Genomic DNA, 20,593 nt, shown 5'->3' with positions numbered 1-20,593 from the left:
ACACATCGGAAGTTATTTGCTTAATTCTGCCATGACATCAGCGCAGTGGCCTTCGCTCATTGGCTGGAGGCGAAATTTGAAATGCAACGCGCTCATTGTATCTGTGGCTGCGTAAGGATGCGGACAAAGGTGCAACAAGGCGGCTGCTAAAACCAGAAAAGGAAAGAAAAGTGCGCTAAACACCACCGAAAGGACTTTGCTGTCCAATATTTCTCCAGTACCGACACGGTAGGTTTACGCTAACTTTATGCTAACTACTATTTGCTAATATGGGAGATAAAAACAAAAGTTAACGTTAGTGGTTAAAGTAAACGCCGTGCTGTTTTTCAATCCAAACGTTACGGTTAAGCTAACGTTAGTGTTAAACGGATTTACCTGGATGTTCTAAGCTAGGTAATGTTTTATTTAAATTAATTTAGAAATCTTTATTTCAAATTAAGAAAAAGCAGGAAATCTGCAAAAATAAATAGCTAAACTATATATATATATATATATATATATATATATATATATACATACACATATATATATATATGTGTATGTATAAATATGTGTTTTTGTATGTATAAGAAATACATTTAGGTACATTTGCTATTTTCGATATATTGTTTTTGTTGTTTGAGTTTGAGGATAATTCCCACTTCCTCTTAACATTTTTCACATGTTTTGAATTACCTAGCGTTACATTGAAAAGCAGCCGCTCACCAGCCAAATCTATGTGGTACCCCGATCTTTGTCATCCTTTAAATTAAATGGAGTTAATGTACTTCTTTTTAAGGGGCTTCACTCACAGACCATCATGCAGACTGCTGTGTTGAGCCTCCAGGGCTTATATGATAAGCTGAGGACGCAAGTTGACCTTCTCAACGAGAACATTGAACCCAGTGAGTACTCTGTGGTTCTTGGTTTTATCAGTACTATCTATCATTTGAGACATATGCCTTTAGGTTGGTATACCTGCTTAAGTATTGAGAAATGGCATAGTAGTGATAAATTGCGTGTGTCCTCTTTTTCCCAGACTTCATCCAGATGGCACAAAACTTTGATGACTGCCGTCGCAAATGGCTGAGGGCAGAGCAGGACCTGGGTTCTGTCAAAGAGGTCCTCACTAAAGCAGAGACCGAGAGGGGAGCCCTGGAGGTCAAACTCAAACATGCCCGCAACCAAGTGGATGTGGAGATCCGACGCAGACAAAAGGCGGAGGCAGACTGTGAGAAGTTGGTATGTTGGATCAAATGCAAACCCTTGTTGTTTGTAAATATATGTGAATTTAGTCCTCTTTTATTTCACCTGGCTTAAGGAGTTCCTCATTTGTGCTCTGCTTGCATTTCTGTAATACAGGACCGTCAAATCCAGCTGATCCGGGACCTCCTGACCAGTGAGGGATCATCTAACAGTATTCAGCTAAGCGCAGAGCAGCGCTCAGCTCTAGCCTTCCTGAACACAAACTGCCAGCCAGCAGCCAGCATGAATACCAGCCGGAGGTAATTAACTCACACATGCAGCAATATATAGTATCAGCATGTTTGGTAGTGCTGCGTCTGCTGCGTTACCTGTTGTTGGAGCCTTATGGTACGATACAAAGTAGAGTGCTCCTGGGGGTTTGCAGGTGGGATTTATCTGACACTTGGACGCAATACAGAATTGTATTCACAAGCTACAAACTTCAAACTGGAGAACTCATTTTCTCCATCCATTTATCACGTGGATGCACCATTCAGCACCCTTTCAAACAAACTCTGAACTTTCAAATGCATTCCCATTTAGTTTTAAAAATTAAATGATAGATAAATCCATTTACAAAAGATGTTTTGGTCGGAGGCAAATGTAAATAAACTCTTGTGTTTGTGGGGGGAATAATGCTGACTGGCGTAACACATTCTCCGTTGCTCCTGATAGACTGATGACGATAGATGAGTCTGCCTCCATCCTGTCAGATATCAGCTACGACAAAACGGATGACTCGCTGGTAAGCGCTTTCCCCTTTCAGTATCATGAAGAGTTAGATTAACGTCATAAACGGTCAAATCTGATTGTGATGTGCTTGATCTGTGACAGGACTGGGACTCCTCCACTGTGAGGACAGTGCGACTCAAGAAAAGAGAAAAAAGGGTATGATAAGTACATTTTCTCTCTCTTTTTTTAAACATTTGTGTTTTGAAGAATGACTTCATGTCTACAGGACGTATAGATTTCATGTCTGCTGTCTTTATTTCAGCGTTCATCGAGAATTCATGTTGATGGTCCTCCAGTTGCCTCCAAACGGACTCGATCAACAGGCAGGACTTCAGAGAGGGTAGGGGTTTTACTTTTTCATTACTCCAAATATAAAGAATTGTTAATATTTTCTTTAAAATCTGTAGCTATCTCTTAAAACACACTGGGCATTATTTGGTTGTATGTAGTTATGTTTGTATTCATTTGTGACAGGGAAATGAGACCCTCGTGACAAAGACCACAGTGATGGTCCCTGCGGATGGAGGACCTGTTGAGGCGGTTTCTACCATTGAGACTGTTCCTTACTGGACTCGCAGCAGGAGAAAGACCGGTAAGATTTTTTTTGTTATGCAGTATTTAAGCTTGGGCTGTGCTGGGCCCCGTTATACTGTACATATGTGGCTCAACGAATTCAGGCTAGTATTATATCAGCCAGTTTAAATGAGCTTGTAAACTGTCTCTTCTCTTGTGAACTTGCTGTTAAAAGTTAATTGATGCCCAAGTCTTTAATTTCTTTCAGCTGGTTGAGGTTAATTATGACCACATCTCGAATGAAATTATTTTGTTATTCTTGGATCAATTCCATCAAAAGCATACTTTTATTCTGAAATCAGGTCAACATGATACATCTGAAGCCATTTTAGAAGAACTTATATCTCTGTCTGTGTCATCATCCATCTGACGATTATTTGTCATGTTCTCATTATTTTTATGGATGTCTTGACTTTGAATATGCAGAAGCAGTATAACTACCTGTAACCGCAGTGGTCATGTCACACATTGGTATTTATTATTTTTATCTCCCGTTCAGCTGCCATGGAGTGGGACTCTGAATCTGTCAAGTCTGTGGATGTGTTCAAGCAGCCTGACAACCCTGAGGCAGAGAGAAAAGTGGCACCCAGCACTCCGCAGAGCCACGGGGGCGTCCGTCTTCACGAGTTTGTCTCCAAAACAGTAAGAATGCCATTTTGACAAAAGCAAACTCGTTTTAGATTTAAGAGTAATAACTAGTTTTCCCTTGAGGCCCTGTAGTTTACTCATTTGTTATCATCTGGTTTTATAGACTTTTGTGTCTGGAAAGGAACTCACTCATATAGTGCATTGTCTTGCGTTTATTTGCCAAAACAAAGATTCAGAGCAAATGATTCCCTCTTTTGTGCCAGGGAAACACTATCCAAGCCAAAAGCTGATAAATTGCTGCATCTCTTCTTTTGACCCATAACCCATACTAGCCTCCTAAATTTTGTTGAATGTCTCCTCTTTTTTTTATAGGTCATTAAGCCTGAATCATGCGTACCATGTGGAAAGAGAATCAAGTTTGGCAAAATTTCACTGAAGTGCCGTGACTGCAGGGTGGTCTCCCACCCCGAGTGTCGTGAGCGTTGCCCTCTGCCATGCATCCCCAACATGGGTGCCACACCGGTCAAAATCGGGGAGGTGTGTGAGAACATTTTTTGCATCATTGATTTATATCCGCCCTGACATTTTATCACAGTGCTGACAGTTTACCCGATTCCTCCATTTGTTTCCAGGGTGTGCTGGCAGACTACGTCCCTGACACATCGCCCATGATTCCTCCTCTCGTCGTCCACTGTATCAGTGAGATCGAGCAGAGGGGCCTGCATGAGGTGAGTGGTGTTTTTGTCTTAATATTAGGCAGAACTTGGAAAGACAATAAAGCTGCACATCCCAGTAGTTATGTTTAATTTCCTTCCCTTAAGCTGTGACAGAGAGCTGTAACTAAGATTTGACAATCTGTTCCAGGGAGATTAAATTCCTAATTAGGCTGTGGAAGGCTCCAAATCTGTTGATTGCGTTATCACTGTCTCTTCTCTATGTTGTTTTATGCTTTCTGCTTCTATCCCACTCTCTCAAGATTGATACCACTCTCATTTCTGTGCACAGTTAGAAGCTAGAGATGGGAGATAATTAGCTATGCTTATTATGAAGACGAGCTCAGTATAATTGTGAATCTTGTTTATTTGGTTTGTACACAAATTAAAACGTTAAAACAACAAGTTATGGGTTTATGGCTAATTGCACACTGGAACTATTTCTTGGCGACCAGTGGCCCTGCTACAGTTTAAAGAAGAAAATTAAACAGTAACTGGTGAATAATGTGTATTTCTTCCCTCTCAGACTGGGCTGTACCGTGTGTCTGGTTCTGATCGCACAGTGAAGGAACTGAAGGAGAAGTTTCTCCGCAGCAAAACAGTTCCTGTACTCAGCAAGGTGGACGATATCAATGCTATCACAGGCCTCCTCAAGGACTTCCTGAGGAACCTCAAGGAGCCTCTTCTCACCTTCCGCCTCAACCGTACATTCATGGAGGCCGCAGGTGTGTGTTTGTGTTGTTGTTGGTAGCAGTTTCTGACGAGGAGGGCTTCATAGAAGGAAAAAAAAGTAATGCCACACTAAATAAAAAACATTTATAATTTTAAATGACTTAAACTCTGTGTAGCTTCTTAATGGATGGAAGCAATTTGCCCAACAAACACATTAAATGCAGGTTTCATAAGTGCCTCCACTTTGTTTTTGCAATTTTGTGTTTAGCAGCGATGGAAACTTCAGATGGGGAGTTGCCTGGAACAAACAGATTGATCTTTCAGTTTGTTAGTTAGTTTTTTAGTATTTGTTTGGTACTGGAGTCGGATACATTTTGCTCGCAGGTTGTTAATAAATCCACACAACCTTCCAATTTCTTGGTCTCTGCTGACACAATTCTTTTCTCTGTTTCCCCTCAGAGGTTGCAGACGACGACAACAGCATAGCTCTGATGTACCAAACCATCAGTGACCTGCCGCAGCCCAACAGAGACACGCTGGCTTTCTTAGTCCTTCACCTTAAGAGGTTAGCAGGGACTCGCCTCTAAATATAATATAAACATACTTTTTAGAGTTATGCATATCCAGCTGGTTAAAAACATTCGCTCTGCTTTGATGCATTTCATATTCCTGCTACAAATGCTGACTTGGGATTTGCTGATAATCACAAAAATCTGTAGTCTCTTTATAACTGACTTTTTCAATTTATTTTGCTGTATCCTCTAGATTTAACTCATTTGAAATGCTTCAGGCAAAGATGTGCTAGGAAATTTAAAAACATCTCCCCTGTATCTATCCCATCCCATTATCTCATGTTTCAGGATAATCATTTGATTTATTTAATCTAAAACACACTTTAAATGGACTGTGTATATGTTGTATTTCATAAACGCCAAAGAGACATAATCTAATCTAATCTTTCAGAGTTGCTGACAGTTTGGACACCAGGATGGACATCAGTAACTTGGCCCGAGTGTTTGGTCCAACTATTCTGGGTCATGCAGTCCCCAACCCTGATCCCATGACGATTCTACAGGACACCAAACGACAACCTAAGGTAGGCTTGAACGATTCATTGTGTCTAATGAATATTCTATTTCTTCAGTGGTTAGTCGTGTTACTCTCCTATCGCAAAGAAAACTTTAAAATTCTAGTTGTAACGGCACCTGTGGTTCAGTACTACAGGTCCCAGAATTATTGGACAATATTGCGTATATCTTATACCTTGGTGAAATGTCAAGACGGTATAAAGTATAGATACCGGCCAAGCCTTACAGCTATCACTCGTTCAGATATAGAATACAGCAGCATCTGTGCAGTCAACCAAAGAAACATGCGTTTTTTTTTTATAAAGAAGCCAGTCAAAGGAGTGCTGCAAAGATTAATCCTAAAACCTGCAAATGAGTTTTTCCTCGTCTCAAAGTCGATGGGTTTTTGGTTTAGATGTTTAAATAAGGTCTGTGGTTAACACAAGCTTAATAAGAATTCAAACGTTGAAATCAGTTGGAAGCTACTGTAAGGGTTGTGACGTTTTAGTCATACCATCATGGTGTAGTTTGTTATGGTCTTTAGTGTTTTTTCACTTGTGGTGCATTTTAAACCATAAAAGTGTTAATTTGTGAAGATTATCTTGCTGAACAAAACTTATAAGTATCAGACTTTATTTTGCACCAGAGTTTATTTTCTGCAATAATCCAAAATCCAATGATCTTTTTGATGAAGAGAGAAAACTTCTGAGTTGGCCTAAAAAAACTGTCATCCCTGGAGGACTCTATAACGGGCCTTTTTCCATCATGTCATGAGCAACTGATGTCATGCTGAGCATGATAAAAGGAGATTTCAGTCCTCAGCTCTCATCCAACGGCTTACTGTGGCTGCCTCTCCTTTTTTCCATTGCACCGTGCAATATTTGTGACTTATCCATTGCCAAAAAATTATTGTGTCTTTTTTGCTTGTCGTCTTTGCGTCTCCTGTGACTGGTTCACAATCAAATCCGCCTTGTGTGTTTTGCCAGTTCACTTCTTTTATTGTGAGCTAACTAACTTGCTAACAGGGAGGCAGATATTAATGAGTTAACATTAAAAACAGTAACGCTAAAGTACACACATCATCATTTCCTGTTAGTCCCTTGTGCAAGTGAAGGCAATTTAAATGCCGTGCAGGAATGGCCACGAACAATGAAAACTACTATACAGAGAAAAGTAATTACAGAATGTGAATATACTGAATGGTTACTGCTGAAAGAATGCCAGCCACAAATACTTTGGAAAATAGAATTAAATTAAATTCAAAGCTTTAGGATTATAACGTTCCAATCAAAGTGTTAGCTGAGAGACAAATCTCAAAGTCTAGATGAGATGTATTGTTTATTTATTTATTTTTAGTATTGAAGGATTGTTTTTACACAAATTAAATCTAGTTATTGTGATTGATAATCATTATCGCTAATTAGCAGAAACATTTTAATCCAGTTTAATAGACCTACCACAACATACAGGGACCACCGAAAAGCAACTACACTTCAGAACAATAGAGTTTTTCATGATAATCCTCCAGACCATCTACATAACCAGCTCCGCACTGGAAGAGGAGGCTACAAACTGAAGTAACCCTAATCTTTTGCATTCTTGCTAATCTCTCTCTGTTCAGGTTGTGGAGCGTCTGTTGTCTCTGCCTGTGGGTTACTGGGGCCAGTTTGTAATGGCAGAGAACGAGCCGTCAAATTTGGACCACCTGATCATAGAGAACGCCAACTGCTACGCCACCCCTGAGAGAAGTACGAGCTCACTAGACTTGATGTTTTGTTAGTTTTTTTCTGCAGTGCTTGTGTATGTGTCTGGTCACAGTTGTTTGCTGGTTGATATTTTATGGTAATGTTTGTGTTGCAGTAAGCATGTTGGGACCTCTGACTACTCCAGAGCACCAGCTCAGTAAAACTCCCTCCTCCAGCTCCTTGTCTCAGCGCATGAAGTCCAGTCTGACACCGAGGTAAATACACGGACAGCCGTATTTGAACAGTTTTTGTAATCAATGACCTCATGATTAATCACCTCTTGGATGACCGCCGTTTGCTGCCAATTCAAGTGTTTAAGAAAGATACAAAGATTTTCAGATTTAGAGAAAGGCTGAGTCATTTTGAAAGTCTTTCCATAGAAGTTAATCTACCGTATATTATCTCATTATCCTTCAGTGACTCCATTGTATTGGATCCTGATTCCATTAAATGCATCTGTGTGCCCTCTTTGTTTCAGATTCGGGAGCAAGAGCAAATCAGCAGTCGGAATTTCTCGCCAAGGAAAATTCTTTGCATCTCCACTCCTTAAATAATCCAAAGCAGCTTCCCTAAACCTTTTTTTTTAATTGACACTGCAATAACAACCAATAACTATTTTGCATTTCTTCGAAAGGTATAACATGGTACTGCTCCAGCCTCTTAGTGTTCTTATAATCGTTTTAATATTTCACAATAGTAAGAGTTGTATTTTGATAATTATATGTGTTTGCAAAAGGATTTTTTTTTAACCAAATAGTAGATTTTCCTATCTATGCACACTTGTGTGTCGTTTTAGAGCTGACGCATTAGCTAAATGTTTAACAAGACATTCTCATTTCACCTCTTAACACACGAGAATGTATTGTGTATTACTCCTTGAGAAATGTGCGCATAGGTGAAAATATGTACTGTATATGCACAGCTTTATTGTGACCTGCTTCTAAATGCAATCGTTTCTTTTTACAGTTTTTCAACTCATGTGTCACTCAGAAGTTGAAGAACTGATTCTTAGGCATTTCATCCTACGTTGTAACTGAATGTGTGACTGCTAGAACCTTGTTTTTTTTTTATGTTTGTATTTCATCTCTGTTAAGTTTTGATTGTCTTCATCCTCCAGTGAATCGGGCTGTGAATATTTACAGCTACAAACCGTTATAAGACGTCAAGGCAGATCTTCTGTTGTCTGCAGCTCCACTGGGTGTGAGTTTATTGGTAATTGGCATTATTCTCTTAAAGGGGGGTGAGGGGGGGGATTATAGTATCTTCAGTGCCAGTGATCATCAAGAAAATTGTTCACTGCTGTATCAGGTGTCTCAGGCTTTAATCAGATCATTGTCCACCGTTGCAATGTTTATTGCTCTGTGTAATGTTTGTACCGGGGGAGGATGTTTCTGAAGAAAAGGTAATTACTTTGTAAGATTAGCCAGTTAAAGTTGCCGTGGCATTATTTGATTTACTATTGGCACACATTTTGTACTTGAGTACATGCTCAAAAATTCATGTAACTTATAAAATACATTTCTAACCTTTACAAAAATGTCTTGTGTGCTTTTTTTTCTAACTTTTTGAATCTTTATACTTTGGAAGGAGTTGGAAAGGGAGACTGGATCCATTTCTAATATATGACCTAAAACTAATATAAGCGCCAAGTCGAAGGCAGCAACACTTGCTTTTCCTTGAAGAGATACCTGTGGAGTCCATGCCATTTGACCCTTTATAGGTTACTTTAAGGTCACATGGGTCGCCAGTGCACCTAGCTATGGTCACAGTGTGAATAGGTCTGCATGGGAAGGGTTGTTGGGACAGTACTGTGGAGGTTGGGTTATACATATTCAAAAGCAAGAGGGAAGTTTTTAAGTCACTGTTCTGAATGGTCAACACGATGCAGGGGACGGGGGAGAAATGGCATTTTTAAATATGGAGCCAACTGCACATTTTCAGACAGTCTCTCCTCCAGAGAATTGCCCTTGTGCATGCAAAAAGTGAACAAAGCTTGAGACAAAAGTTCAAACCCTGGCTTCATCACTTCCACGTGGCTGTACAACCCCTGAGTGAAGTGGGTTAAAATCTGTTTTGTGAAGTTGCATAACAATTGTGGGACACCGGTTCAGATGCAGCAGTTCTACACCTGCCGTGCACACTGGTCTTATTCATGATGATTTACATACAATCAAACGTAAAAGTCTCGATCCCAATGCACTTATTTAGCTCTCAATCATGACATGCCACATAAGGCTATTATGTAGAGACAAAAACTGGAATTTATTTTACAGAGTCACAACAAAGTGATGGAAAACTACATTTAATTTCAAAATGTTGCCAGTTTTGCTCAGACTTGAATGTAAATATGTTCTTTGTGTGAGGCAGTTGAGGAAATGTGCATCAATGTAAACAGCATCAAAGTTTTTTTTTTAAAATCAACATTTAGGCCATGGCCAGAGAAGAGGAGTGTTCTTGATGTAGTCCTGGAAGACTGGGTCAGATCCCCACTTCTTCATCGCCTGCTTCTCCAGGATGGGGATGCCGCTGACGTGACGTAGCAGGAACCAGACGAAGAGGGGCGACGCCGCGCTCAGGTACTGGTGACCCTCCATCACTGATGAGGCTGAGAGCCAGAGACCCGACCACTGCAGGATCTCTCCAAAGTAGTTTGGGTGCCTGCTGTAGGCCCACAGTCCACTCTGGATGAATTTCCCCTGCAGGCACAAACAAATGTATTGGGCAGTCCATTTAGTGAACAGTGCATTAAGGGCTTGCACAACATGAGTCTGTTTACTTACAGCATTATCTGGATCGCGCTTGAAAAGCCATTTCTGCTGGTCAGCAATAGCCTCTGCAGCGAAGCCGAGGCCCCATATAGTCCAGCCAACGTAGTCCCTCGCTCCCAGGGGCACGTCTCGCTTCTCACTGTTCAGCATAAGGGTGGGCAGGAGGGTCATAAATACCCACATGGCTGAGGAAAAACAAGAAAAAAAAAAATCATCTTCTCGTTTTAATACCATCATGAACTATATAAATTCAACTTCCAGTCACCAACGGCTCCCACCTTGAATAAATGCATACTAAGAACTGGAAACTAGGCAGTGATTTATACAACGCAAGCCTCCCTCCAGTTGGGTGCTGGGTTGGTCAAGGTCTATATGGCACTGTGAGGAAGGCTTTTGCATCACTTAAGTGGATACCTTGAATAGTCCAGTACACAAAGAAAGTCCCTGGGCTGTCTCTGACATTGTTGAACCTGCGATCATGACCGTCCTTCAAGATCCGCATGAAGAGAAATGTCCCCAGCCTGCAGAGAGAACACTGTTAACTTCCATTCCCATTAACCCAGGGCATTATTCATTAACCTGACTTTAAGGTTTCACATTCTTTAGTTCCCCCTTCTGACCTTGCCAAGGATCCTCCTTAACTTACAAAAAAAGAAAAACTCTGCAGGTTTTTTAGTGAAGGAGGATATAATCAGATCCCTCCGTTGGAAGTTTTATCCAACTGTGCACTGAGTGTTTAACAATGGGGCTCAATTTACCTGAGTCCCCATGCTGTCACCAACCCAGTCTGCACCGTCTGACGGACGTGGGTTGCTCCTCCCCAGATACGACTCAGGTGGGCAAGCAGTATAAATGTGCCAGATCCTGGATGTAAAACAGAGAGAGAGAGAGAGAGAAAGCTGCAGACTCAAGGCGGTGGGGACATGGGCGGATGGCTCTACTTGTCGCACAGTAAGGCGTGTTCAATAAATCTTTTACCCAGGATACCGCTGACAATTGGTTCCAAAGTTCAAGGGTAAAATACAGCACACAGGGGAGAACCAGAAGAGGACGAGTCAAAGAGAAGTGTCAAGGTGATTCATTTGTTAAATTATAAAAGAAATCAGTCATTGTTGTCGACAGGTAAGCTGCACTGCTCCACATGTAACAAATGATTTTAGAACGACGTGGGTTCCTCATCGCTCGTATGCTTTTTAAACTTGTCACAAGTGTTAATCACTTTATTAAATCTCACAGTCTTAGTGGGTAACAAGTGAGGAAACTAGGGCTGCAGTTAAAGATCATAATGATCGCTATTTTCATTATAGATGCATCTGCTTAATCGTTTGGTCTATACTATGACAGAGAATGGTAAAAAATGTTGATTAAAGTTTTTCTAAAGTCCAGTGTGACACCTTCCCATTGCTCGTTTTGTCTGACCCACAGTCCAGAAACCAAAGATAGTCAGTTTATCATTACACAAGACAAAGGAAGAAGAAAATCCTCACAGTTGAGTAGCTGAAAATTAGTAACATTGGGTATTTTTTGACGGGGAAAGAAAATCACATAAAAATATCAAAAATAATGGCTTGTAAATTTGGCTAAACTATTTTTTTTCTGCTCTAGGCGACACAAGTAAATTAAGAGTTGGATGGATATATTGTTATTCAAAACTATTAAAATGACTTTACTTACCCTCTAATCCTGTTTAAATATTCAGAAAGTTATTTTTTTTTACACAAATGCTAAAGTGAGACCAGGTTAAAAAATATATAACTATTGGGAAGTGTCATGTCCTGATTGAAGGCCCCCTTTTTCGGTTCAGGAAGAGGGCCCCAGGAAGTCTCTGTACGGCCCTGCTGACAGTTAAGCTGATTGGATCTGCATGCAGCTTCTTAAGATGAAGGAGGAGCTCTCTGACTTGTTTCATAACAAAGCTGCTTTAGATAACACAGCTTTTGTAACTGTGACAGTTCAATATAGGAGTGCGGAACAAAAAAAATCATTACAATTTTAAAAAAGCTGCATTTTTTGGGAATATAACTAAGTCTATACCCTGTTCGTTCGCCTAAATCGAGTTTAAGCAGGTCAGGCTGTAAAACCAGTCAGCACATGGAGGCAAATCAACAGTCACAATGGGCAGTCTGTTTGCCAGTTCGTTTCTTGTTTTTCTTTACCTGCCAAATCATAAAACTTCTCGGTTCTGAAGGCTGCAGCCAGAGCCCAGCCGGCCCACTGGATGCCCAGGTCGGTGGCGGCACATTTGACCACAGTGCTCCCCATGATCACGTCCTGCAGGTCGGCGAGCAGAGCAGGAATCTGGTCTGCTTTTATCATGGGGGCCACTCCTCCGACAGCAGCAGATACAATATATAAACACTCTGGTTAAAGTTCACCGCTGCCATACTACTAAGGCAGGGAGGGGCGTGACCGCAGGGAACTCTGGGTAGTGTAGTTCAAAGAGGATTAGCGTGGTTCCCAAACAGCTGTGCAGGGGTTTTTACTGAGACATTTTGTTTATAACATGACACCATCATGCCCTGTGATAGACTGGCGTCCTGTCCAGGGTGTACCCCGCCTCACGCCCGATGTCAGCTGGGATCAGCTCCAGCACCCCGCGACCCCGACCCCGGGACAAGCGGTTGAAGATGAATGAATGAATGACACCATCACAATCACAACAAGCGGTTGAAGATGAATGAATGAATGACACCATCACAATTATCCCAAAAGGACATTATCACTCAATTCAAATGTACTAATACATCTCGAGTTATCTGATAAATCCTGTACTTTAATTAACTTCCATATTCAAAAAGCAGGATTCTCTAAGTCCCTAACATTAATATCTTCATTAATACAGTAATACAGTTATGACCAACAAAAAAGTGAACGCACATTGCTATATTTTCATGCATTTCTTGTAGCCCCTGATTCTGATATTATGACTGTTATTGTCATTGTTTATTTATGTTTAACTCTATCATTTTTCATCTTAAATGTATCTATCTTTTATATTTTACTTTACTTTATCTTGTATATGCATGTTTTGAACACTGGACTCCTATTTGTTTAGAAATGTCTTGTCTTTTTCCAACGTTAAATAAATAATTATGATATTATTATATTATATAGGAATATACTGTGTAGTATAAGTAATAATACAATCTTTAATAGAAATAGAAAACAATGCCATGATATAACAAACAATAGAAAGTACAATACGTAGTAATATAGTATCACTACGACCTAATATCATGCAATTTAATGTAGTGTTAGATATATCACTTGTACTACTACTCCTATAGTAATATTAATAATTGATATATAATTGTAGACATGGTGCAGGTGTGTTGTTGTACATTAAACATTTAAACCAAACACTGTCGCCTGAAGCTGTCTGAAGTCACTATAGAGAGGGTGAATAATCTTGAAACAATCTTAATTTTGTTAAATATAATCCAAATGTTGTTTCCCTTCATCACCAGGAATAAACATTGAAGACGAAATATGTCGGAGAGCACAAGTCCAAAGGGGAGCTCTGGCGGTGACTTTGCGAAAAAAGTCCAAAGACAGCTGAGCAGAAGCAAAGAAAAGGTAATAGCCTGAAAGCTTCTGTTTCCCAAACAACAAGAAAAAGAACTCATTACGATTTAGTTGCTGTTGTTTGAGATGTGTGTGATTTTTCCTGCAGGTACTGCAAAAGCTGGGGAAGACAGTGGAGAGCAGAGACGACCAGTTTGAACATTGTCTCCAAAAGTTTAATGACCAGCAGGTAATCATTGCCCCGCTTAATGAGAAAATAAGAAGTATGGAGGCACTTGTTCATGTTTATTTGGGCAGTAAAAAAAAGATTGAAATGACTTCCAGTTCAAAACAAATAAATCCCCACTGCTGTCTCGTCAGGTTTTACTGTGTATGTGAACAGTGGGATGACTTATTGACTCTACTCAGTGAATCAAACATCATAAAAGTCATACATCTAATGCAGACCCTCTGTCTATTTGCAGACGGATGGGAACCGGATATACAAGGACCTGAGGAACTACGTTAACGTAGTTAGAGGTGAAAATGCTTTGGCTTTGCTTGTCGATGCTGTAGAACTGTAGATTTGTGTCTCCTGCAGGTCTCATATATGAACGATTCTGCTTTTGCACAGACATGCGTGAGGCTTCAAGACGCCTTGCCCAGTCTCTGTTTGATGCTTATGAAACTGACTGGGCTGGAGAGGAAGATTTAGGAGCCATTGTAGAGGTCAGTGTGATCATTAGTGACAATATAAAAAACCCAGAGCAGCTACAGCTACCACTGCACATTTGTGTTTTACGAGAACAAAGGCAGCAGGTTTCACACATCGCCAGGGGACTGAAAATCCTTCTTTCTCCCTCTCTTCATACATAATTAATACAATATTTACACTGTTCCTTTTAATAAGGGGGAGGACCTCCTGTGGAATGACTTCGAGGTGAAACTATTAGACCAGGCTGTACGTACCATGGAGTCCTACGTGAGCCAATTCCCAGATGTCAGGGTAAGAAGCAAGTATGAAAGCAAACAGAAGTGAATACACAGACAAAAGGCCTGAGAGCAAACACTCAAAAAACCCACAAAGACACACTGGTAGCTCTCTCTCTCTCTCTCTCTCTCTCTCTCTCTCTCTCTCTCTCTCTCTCTCTCTCTCTCTCTCTCTCTCTCTCTCTCTCTCTCTCTCTCTCTCTCTCTGTCTCTCTTTGTCTCTCTCTCTCTCTGTCTCTGTCTCTCTCTCTCCCTCTCTCTCTGTCTCTGTCTCTCTCTCTCCCTCTCTCTCTCTCTCTCACACTCACACACACACACACACACACACACACACACACACACACACACACACACACACACACACACACACACACACACACACACACACACACACACACACACACACACATACACACACACACACACACACACACACACACACTACATTTTTGTCTTCTTCTATTTCTCTGTAGGAAAAAGTAGCCAAGAGGGGAAGAAAACTGGTGGACTACGACTCTTCCCTTCACCACCTGGAGGCACTGCAGACTGCTAAGAAGAGGGACGATGTCAAGATAAGCAAGGTTATTATTAACAACATGCACATCTCTTTTGTCTTCTTTTCTTTACTGTGTAGTCCAACCTTTATTCGCTCAAATATGTTAATCAATTCAACGTTTCACTCTGCAGGCAGAAGAAGAGATGTATGTTGCCAAAAGTGTCTATGAAGGCATCAACACTGAGCTGAAAGAAGAGCTGCCTGTGCTCTTTGAAAGGTCTGATAGAATATTTACAATGATCATATGAGAAGTGAGGGCGTGCACGTTTTTTACATTATGTTTTGATATGTTTTTTCCTTCTTAGCCGTGTCGGATCCTTTGTGACAGTCTTCTCAGCTGTATCAAATTTACGAGACACCTTCTATAAGGAAATGAGCACGGTATGTTTTCCTAAAGTATAGTGTAAACTCTTATAAAATATAAATTTTTTGACCAGTTCTGTCCTCTTTCAGCTCAACTTTGATCTACAGCATGTGATAAAAGAGCTGCAAGCTCAACATCCGGACAAAGTGTTTGCTTTGAAGGGAATGCAACGGTAAGTTTTTCTTTATGGCTCAAGTCTTTTGTTTTAAAGGATGCTTTTTGCAGCTCCAAAAAGTATTTAATGCCGATATTGCACCGCAATATTCACTAGATTATTTGTTATATTGTGTACACATCTCACAGACAAAATGCTTTCCAATTAACTTTTATTGTGGTAGATATTGTGCTCATTTTCATGTTCCTACTTGTATTTTGGGTATATACTTGAGCATGTTTACATGCTTTAATGTTTAAAAAACCCCATTATTTTCTCATACAGTCTCTCTATATTCACCCTCCGTCTGAAATGCTCTGTTTTTGCGCCTGTCTCTTTAAGACCCCCCCCCCCCCCCCAAATGCCCAGTCTGCTCTGATTGGACAGAGTTTCCAGGTCTTCCACGTCTCTGCACTGTCATTGCAGCTGACTGTAATGGCACTTAAGCAGCACTTATTCCCTTTATTTATAGTATAGTTGTGACATCACAACCTTACAGAGGTCTTGGCGTCTCGTTTAAAAACAGTATCTGAACATGAGCTGTGTGCATTCCTCTGTGGGTTGAGCGTTTTGATACTTTCACAGTAATTATTTAGCACTCAACCTGCTGTATAATAAAAAAAGACATGGAAATCTTACTTTTTACAGTATGTTTATGTTTTATTGGGGGATAGAAGCAAGATATTTAAACCTTTCTTCCTTTTGGTCTGATATCACAGGTATGGTTCTCTAAAGAGACGAACCCTGATGTCCCCCAAGGCCTGGAAAGCCAGCTTCTCTGAGTATCACAAGAACTATAGTCCTAGACCTAGCCAGAGGTTTAGTTTCAGGTCCCCGGACAAGCCTCGCCACAGCACTCTGTCCAGAGAAAGCAGCACCCTCGCGGTCTCTCCGCACTCACCTCTTCCGGAGACCTCTGAGTCCAGGGATCCGGACTCGGAGTCAAGCCACAGCGAGCTACTCAGTTCTCCTGCACAAGAAGACGCTGCAGCTGGAACAGAGCTGCAGTCAGGAGAAGACAGCAATCAGGTGGAAGAGGAGAAGGGCATGAAAGAAGTGGAGTCTGAGCCTAGGCCTCCTGCAGAATCTGATAATAAGGATGGCGGTGAGAAAGCTCCACCGAGTGACAGCAGCTCTGAACTGAACAACTCCTGTGATTCAGAGAGCTTAGAGCTTCAGCTGTCTGCAGCAGACGACGGCCCGCTGCACATCGAAGAGAGAGACGACAGCCCAGTAGACCTCCACACTCCTAAACCAAATGGACTGGAGAATGGTGAAGTCTCTGGGTTAAACTCTGGCACCACAGACCTGAGCAGTCCTCACAGGGTTTGTCATTTGATTAGCTGAGGAATAGTGATGCAGGCCTCCTTTATATATTCACTTTTGCTTTCTGTCTCTCCTATTTTACAATGCTTGTCTTTGTCTTGTATTTGTGTCCCATCTAGGATGCTCCTGCAGAAAAACAGGCTGATCCAAAAACCACAGAGGTTTAAAGTATTCACACTTTAGGTTTGTATGTTTTTCATGCTCACACATTATCACATCAATCTTTTTTATTCCTTCCACCTTGCTTCTGTATTCTGACTGAGGTTTTCATGAATCCGTGTCTGGCTTGTGTTAAACAGAGAGGCACAGAAGAGATTGAATTCAACAGCTGCACAAGAGAAAAAATGTGGAGACAGCCGCACTGCAGTGTCCAACTGTGGTGTCAGGAATGATGGACTGTGCATTGACTTCTTGGTGTCAGTTTCCTTATTTAGCATTTCTTAAAATCAGTTGTACATACAGTAGAGTATGGGTTAAGTCATTGTTTTTTTCATGTTTTATCTTAAGCATCCTTTGAAAAGTATGGATACATTACATACATTACCACAGGACTGGACTATATTCCATAATATTTTGCATCAAAGCGGTACATTTAAAACCACACAATTATTTTATGTCTATAATGTTAAAAAACATAAATGCAACAATAGGTTTACATTGTAAGAAAACTTTCTTACTGACTGCAGTATGGTCACCGTATGCAAATGTACCGTGCTGATTTAAATGCAAGTATGTTTGATCTTTTTCAATTAAAACAATTGAATATGTTAATTCAATTCAATTCAATTTTATTTATAGTGCCAAATCATAACAAACGTTATCTCAGGACACTTTACAGAGTAGGTAAAGACCTGGAGTGTGCACTGTGTAATTCTGAACAATGATCTGTTTTTTGTATCACATTTGTAGTAATTTGTCAAATTTACAGTAATGATTTTGAAATATGTATACAATAAATCTATCTTGTTTAATTTAATTTAAAATAAGGTGTCAGCTGCGGTTGCTCCTCTGTGAGTGGAGGTTTTAAAATGAAAGGGACAAAAAAAACAAGCTCTAACTCAGCCCAGATTTCTCAGCTTTCTTCACTGTTGTAAAGGTAAAGCTAAGAAATATGGATTCCTGTTTTGAAAGGCATTCATTTACAACATATATAAGGTTTAATTGGATTAAATGGCTATAAGACATCGGTGTTGACCAGATCACGCGCGAATCGTGTTTACGTGTCCCACAAAAATCCATCTTGTCAGGTAATGCGTTTGTGTCTCGCCAAGAAGTCATCTGGCCAACCAGCGTGTGTGACGAGCTACTGGCAGTTGAGGGGGAAGTGGCGATGCTTGTTCAAAACTACAATGGCGGCTCTTAAAGAGGTTAGCTTAGATGCTGTAATCTCAGTTTTGCAGGGTTTTTCTTCATTGAAAGAAGGGAACGGGACTGAAGGCTTTTCTCGTTGGAAAATACATTTTCCCTCTTCTACTGACTGACTTGAGTTTGATTGACAGATGGCTCATCCAATCACCTGCCAGGTATGTTTTTAAAGCGCTTGCAGTAAAAATGCCAGTCCTCATATATTTGAACGTGGGTGGTGCATTAAGATGGCGGCGGTGGGGACCGCAGGGGATGCCGACAAAAAGGTAAAACAGAATCATCTTTGGAAGAAACGCAACCTGAAGTCAAACTGAGGTGGCCAATCATGTAACCAGCGATCAGACAAAACACAGTGGAGTGTAACGTTATGTTTCACTTTTGTCTTGTGCTCCAGTTCAAAAGCCACTGTAATGAGAAACCTCTCATCCTGGGTAGTTTTTAAAAGTACATGTGCTTTTTTTAATCTCTCGATGCAGACAGGCAATCACTAGTAAGATTTGGCATACTAGCAGTATGGCTAAATGCTGGCACAATAGAAACACCATGGAAATAATACAACACTGCAATAATCGCAGCGATGCCTGATTTGGTGTGAATGCAGCCTTAATTCAAAGAGAGAACAATGTGTGTTTTTTGGCTCATTCATTATAAGATAAAAGACATTTAGATGTGAGCTTCCTGAAATTTGCTGTGGTCAGTGTCTCTCACTTCCTTCATTGAAACAACAAGGAGTTTTATTATAGCAGTCAGAATCAGGACAAAGATCTGAAATCAGGGTGTTCTCCGTAAAAGATGAACTCAAATGTGACACTGAGTGTGTGGAGAAGCAGATCAAGAGGAACTACATTTTAAAATACCAGTTCAAGCAATTTCCTGAAGGCTTAAACAGGTTTGAACCCTTCCAAATCCTTTATTGTAACTGTCAAGTCATCTGGAGGATTATTCCCCAATGACATAATCGTGAGAAAAGACACTTTTCAGTTTCAATATGCATGGTCTTATCTTGTGTCCAGTTCACTTAGGGAATTCTTCTAAAATAAGTACTCCACTTATTTTACACACAAAGATCCGTTTGGTGAGAGGAGTATCACTCTGCCTGCTCCTGTGGCTCTGCAGGGAGCTTGGTGCCAACTCTGAGAAAATAACCCAGATGATGTCATCAGGGCCATGTCAGCTTTGGATAGAGGTTTGAAGAACGGGCTTGTTTACCATGCAGGAAGGATGTCGGGTGTGCCCCCAAAATCAGACCGGCACAGCGCTGGTTTGAGCTGCTCTGGCGTGGAAAACAAAACACCACATGCCCAGACAGCACTGTTAACAACAGTGAAAAATACACACATATTTCACGGGACATTTTGTGGCTGAATACAAAGAGAAAAGCCAATGCACTGTCTCTGCTAACACTTATAGATGTGACGATATTAAATCTGGAGTGCAGAAAATTAAAGACGCTACCAACTCTGGGAAGGGTTTGTGGAATCTCATTTTTGTTTGTTTTAATCTGTATATGCATATTTAAATGTTTTATACAAACTACATTACTGCACATCCTACATTAGTTTTCAGTTTATTATTTTTTTTACTATTTTTTACTATTACTCACCAGGCTACCACTGTCATATTGTAATATGAAAAAATGTCGTTTCATTACACTTCCATGACTTTTCTTTATACATATGCTTATATACGATATGTATATATATATATATATATATATATATTGTATATAGGCTATCTGAATGAGGTAAATAGCACAGTTGGAGGGAGCCTGAGATCTAATTGCTAATGATGATTCACTGTAATTGTTATTACACTTATTTATTTAAAAAAAAAATATATTTTCAATATGTCTCTGTTGCTAAGACAATACATAAGACAATAAGACAAATATGTATTGTAACATATAAATTCATATTATGTAGGAAAAAATGTATAATCTAACTGTTATACTTTCTATGACCTCTCATGTGAGGGCTATTTTTTAAAAGCACGATAAAAAAGAGGGTTTTTTTTATATTAATTAATTAATTTTGACTTTTTAGACCAAACCAATAACTGTAAAGCTATAGATGGCAGATGATTTGTAATAATGTAAATAATGAATTAGTATCCTTATAGTCAAAGAACAAAACATAAATAATGAAAAAAAAATCCAATAAGCAAATCTGCCTGCAAGCCAACTAGCTAGCTAATTAGGCAACCAACTAGCTAGCCGGCTGCCTAACTAGCTAGTTAGCTAACCATGTGGCTGT

The 20,593-nt window shown here is 40.2% G+C and overlaps 3 protein-coding genes across 3 annotated transcripts; 2 read left to right on the top strand and 1 right to left on the bottom strand.

Annotated features, from left to right (window-relative positions):
* The first annotated feature begins 115 nt into the window (after positions 1–115).
* racgap1 (Rac GTPase activating protein 1) lies at positions 116–7,958 on the top strand. The gene is made up of 17 exons (XM_083920393.1): positions 116–228; positions 779–884; positions 1,019–1,221; positions 1,342–1,484; positions 1,900–1,969; positions 2,059–2,112; positions 2,219–2,296; positions 2,431–2,548; positions 3,029–3,171; positions 3,490–3,654; positions 3,750–3,845; positions 4,357–4,555; positions 4,962–5,067; positions 5,466–5,598; positions 7,191–7,317; positions 7,430–7,529; positions 7,793–7,958. Exons 2-17 carry the CDS (start codon positions 800–802, stop codon positions 7,866–7,868), a joined length of 1,896 nt encoding a protein of 631 aa, XP_083776519.1. The 5' UTR covers positions 116–228; positions 779–799; the 3' UTR covers positions 7,869–7,958.
* Positions 7,959–9,575: 1,617 nt separating this feature from the next.
* On the bottom strand, positions 9,576–12,418 carry LOC310951965 (uncharacterized protein). The gene is made up of 5 exons (XM_083920452.1): positions 12,239–12,418; positions 10,841–10,946; positions 10,497–10,603; positions 10,095–10,267; positions 9,576–10,010 (listed from the first exon to the last, which is right to left on the bottom strand). Exons 1-5 carry the CDS (start codon positions 12,396–12,398, stop codon positions 9,732–9,734), a joined length of 825 nt encoding a protein of 274 aa, XP_083776578.1. The 5' UTR covers positions 12,399–12,418; the 3' UTR covers positions 9,576–9,731.
* A 1,153-nt stretch (positions 12,419–13,571) lies between these two features.
* On the top strand, positions 13,572–17,143 carry bin2a (bridging integrator 2a; the record flags this gene model as incomplete). The annotated part of the gene is made up of 11 exons (XM_083920476.1): positions 13,572–13,658; positions 13,756–13,836; positions 14,072–14,126; positions 14,221–14,315; positions 14,497–14,592; positions 15,050–15,157; positions 15,264–15,349; positions 15,438–15,513; positions 15,586–15,668; positions 16,370–16,976; positions 17,096–17,143. The coding sequence occupies 11 exons, from the start codon at positions 13,572–13,574 to the stop codon at positions 17,141–17,143; spliced, it is 1,422 nt and encodes a 473-aa protein (XP_083776602.1).
* Between the last annotated feature and the right edge of the window lie 3,450 nt (positions 17,144–20,593).

This window comes from Echiichthys vipera, assembly GCF_963691815.1.
Source record: "Echiichthys vipera genome assembly, chromosome: 9".
Lineage (NCBI taxonomy): Eukaryota > Metazoa > Chordata > Actinopteri > Perciformes > Trachinidae > Echiichthys > Echiichthys vipera.
The sequence above is the reverse complement of the archived record's forward strand: the minus strand, read 5'-3'. Positions and strand labels throughout refer to the sequence as shown.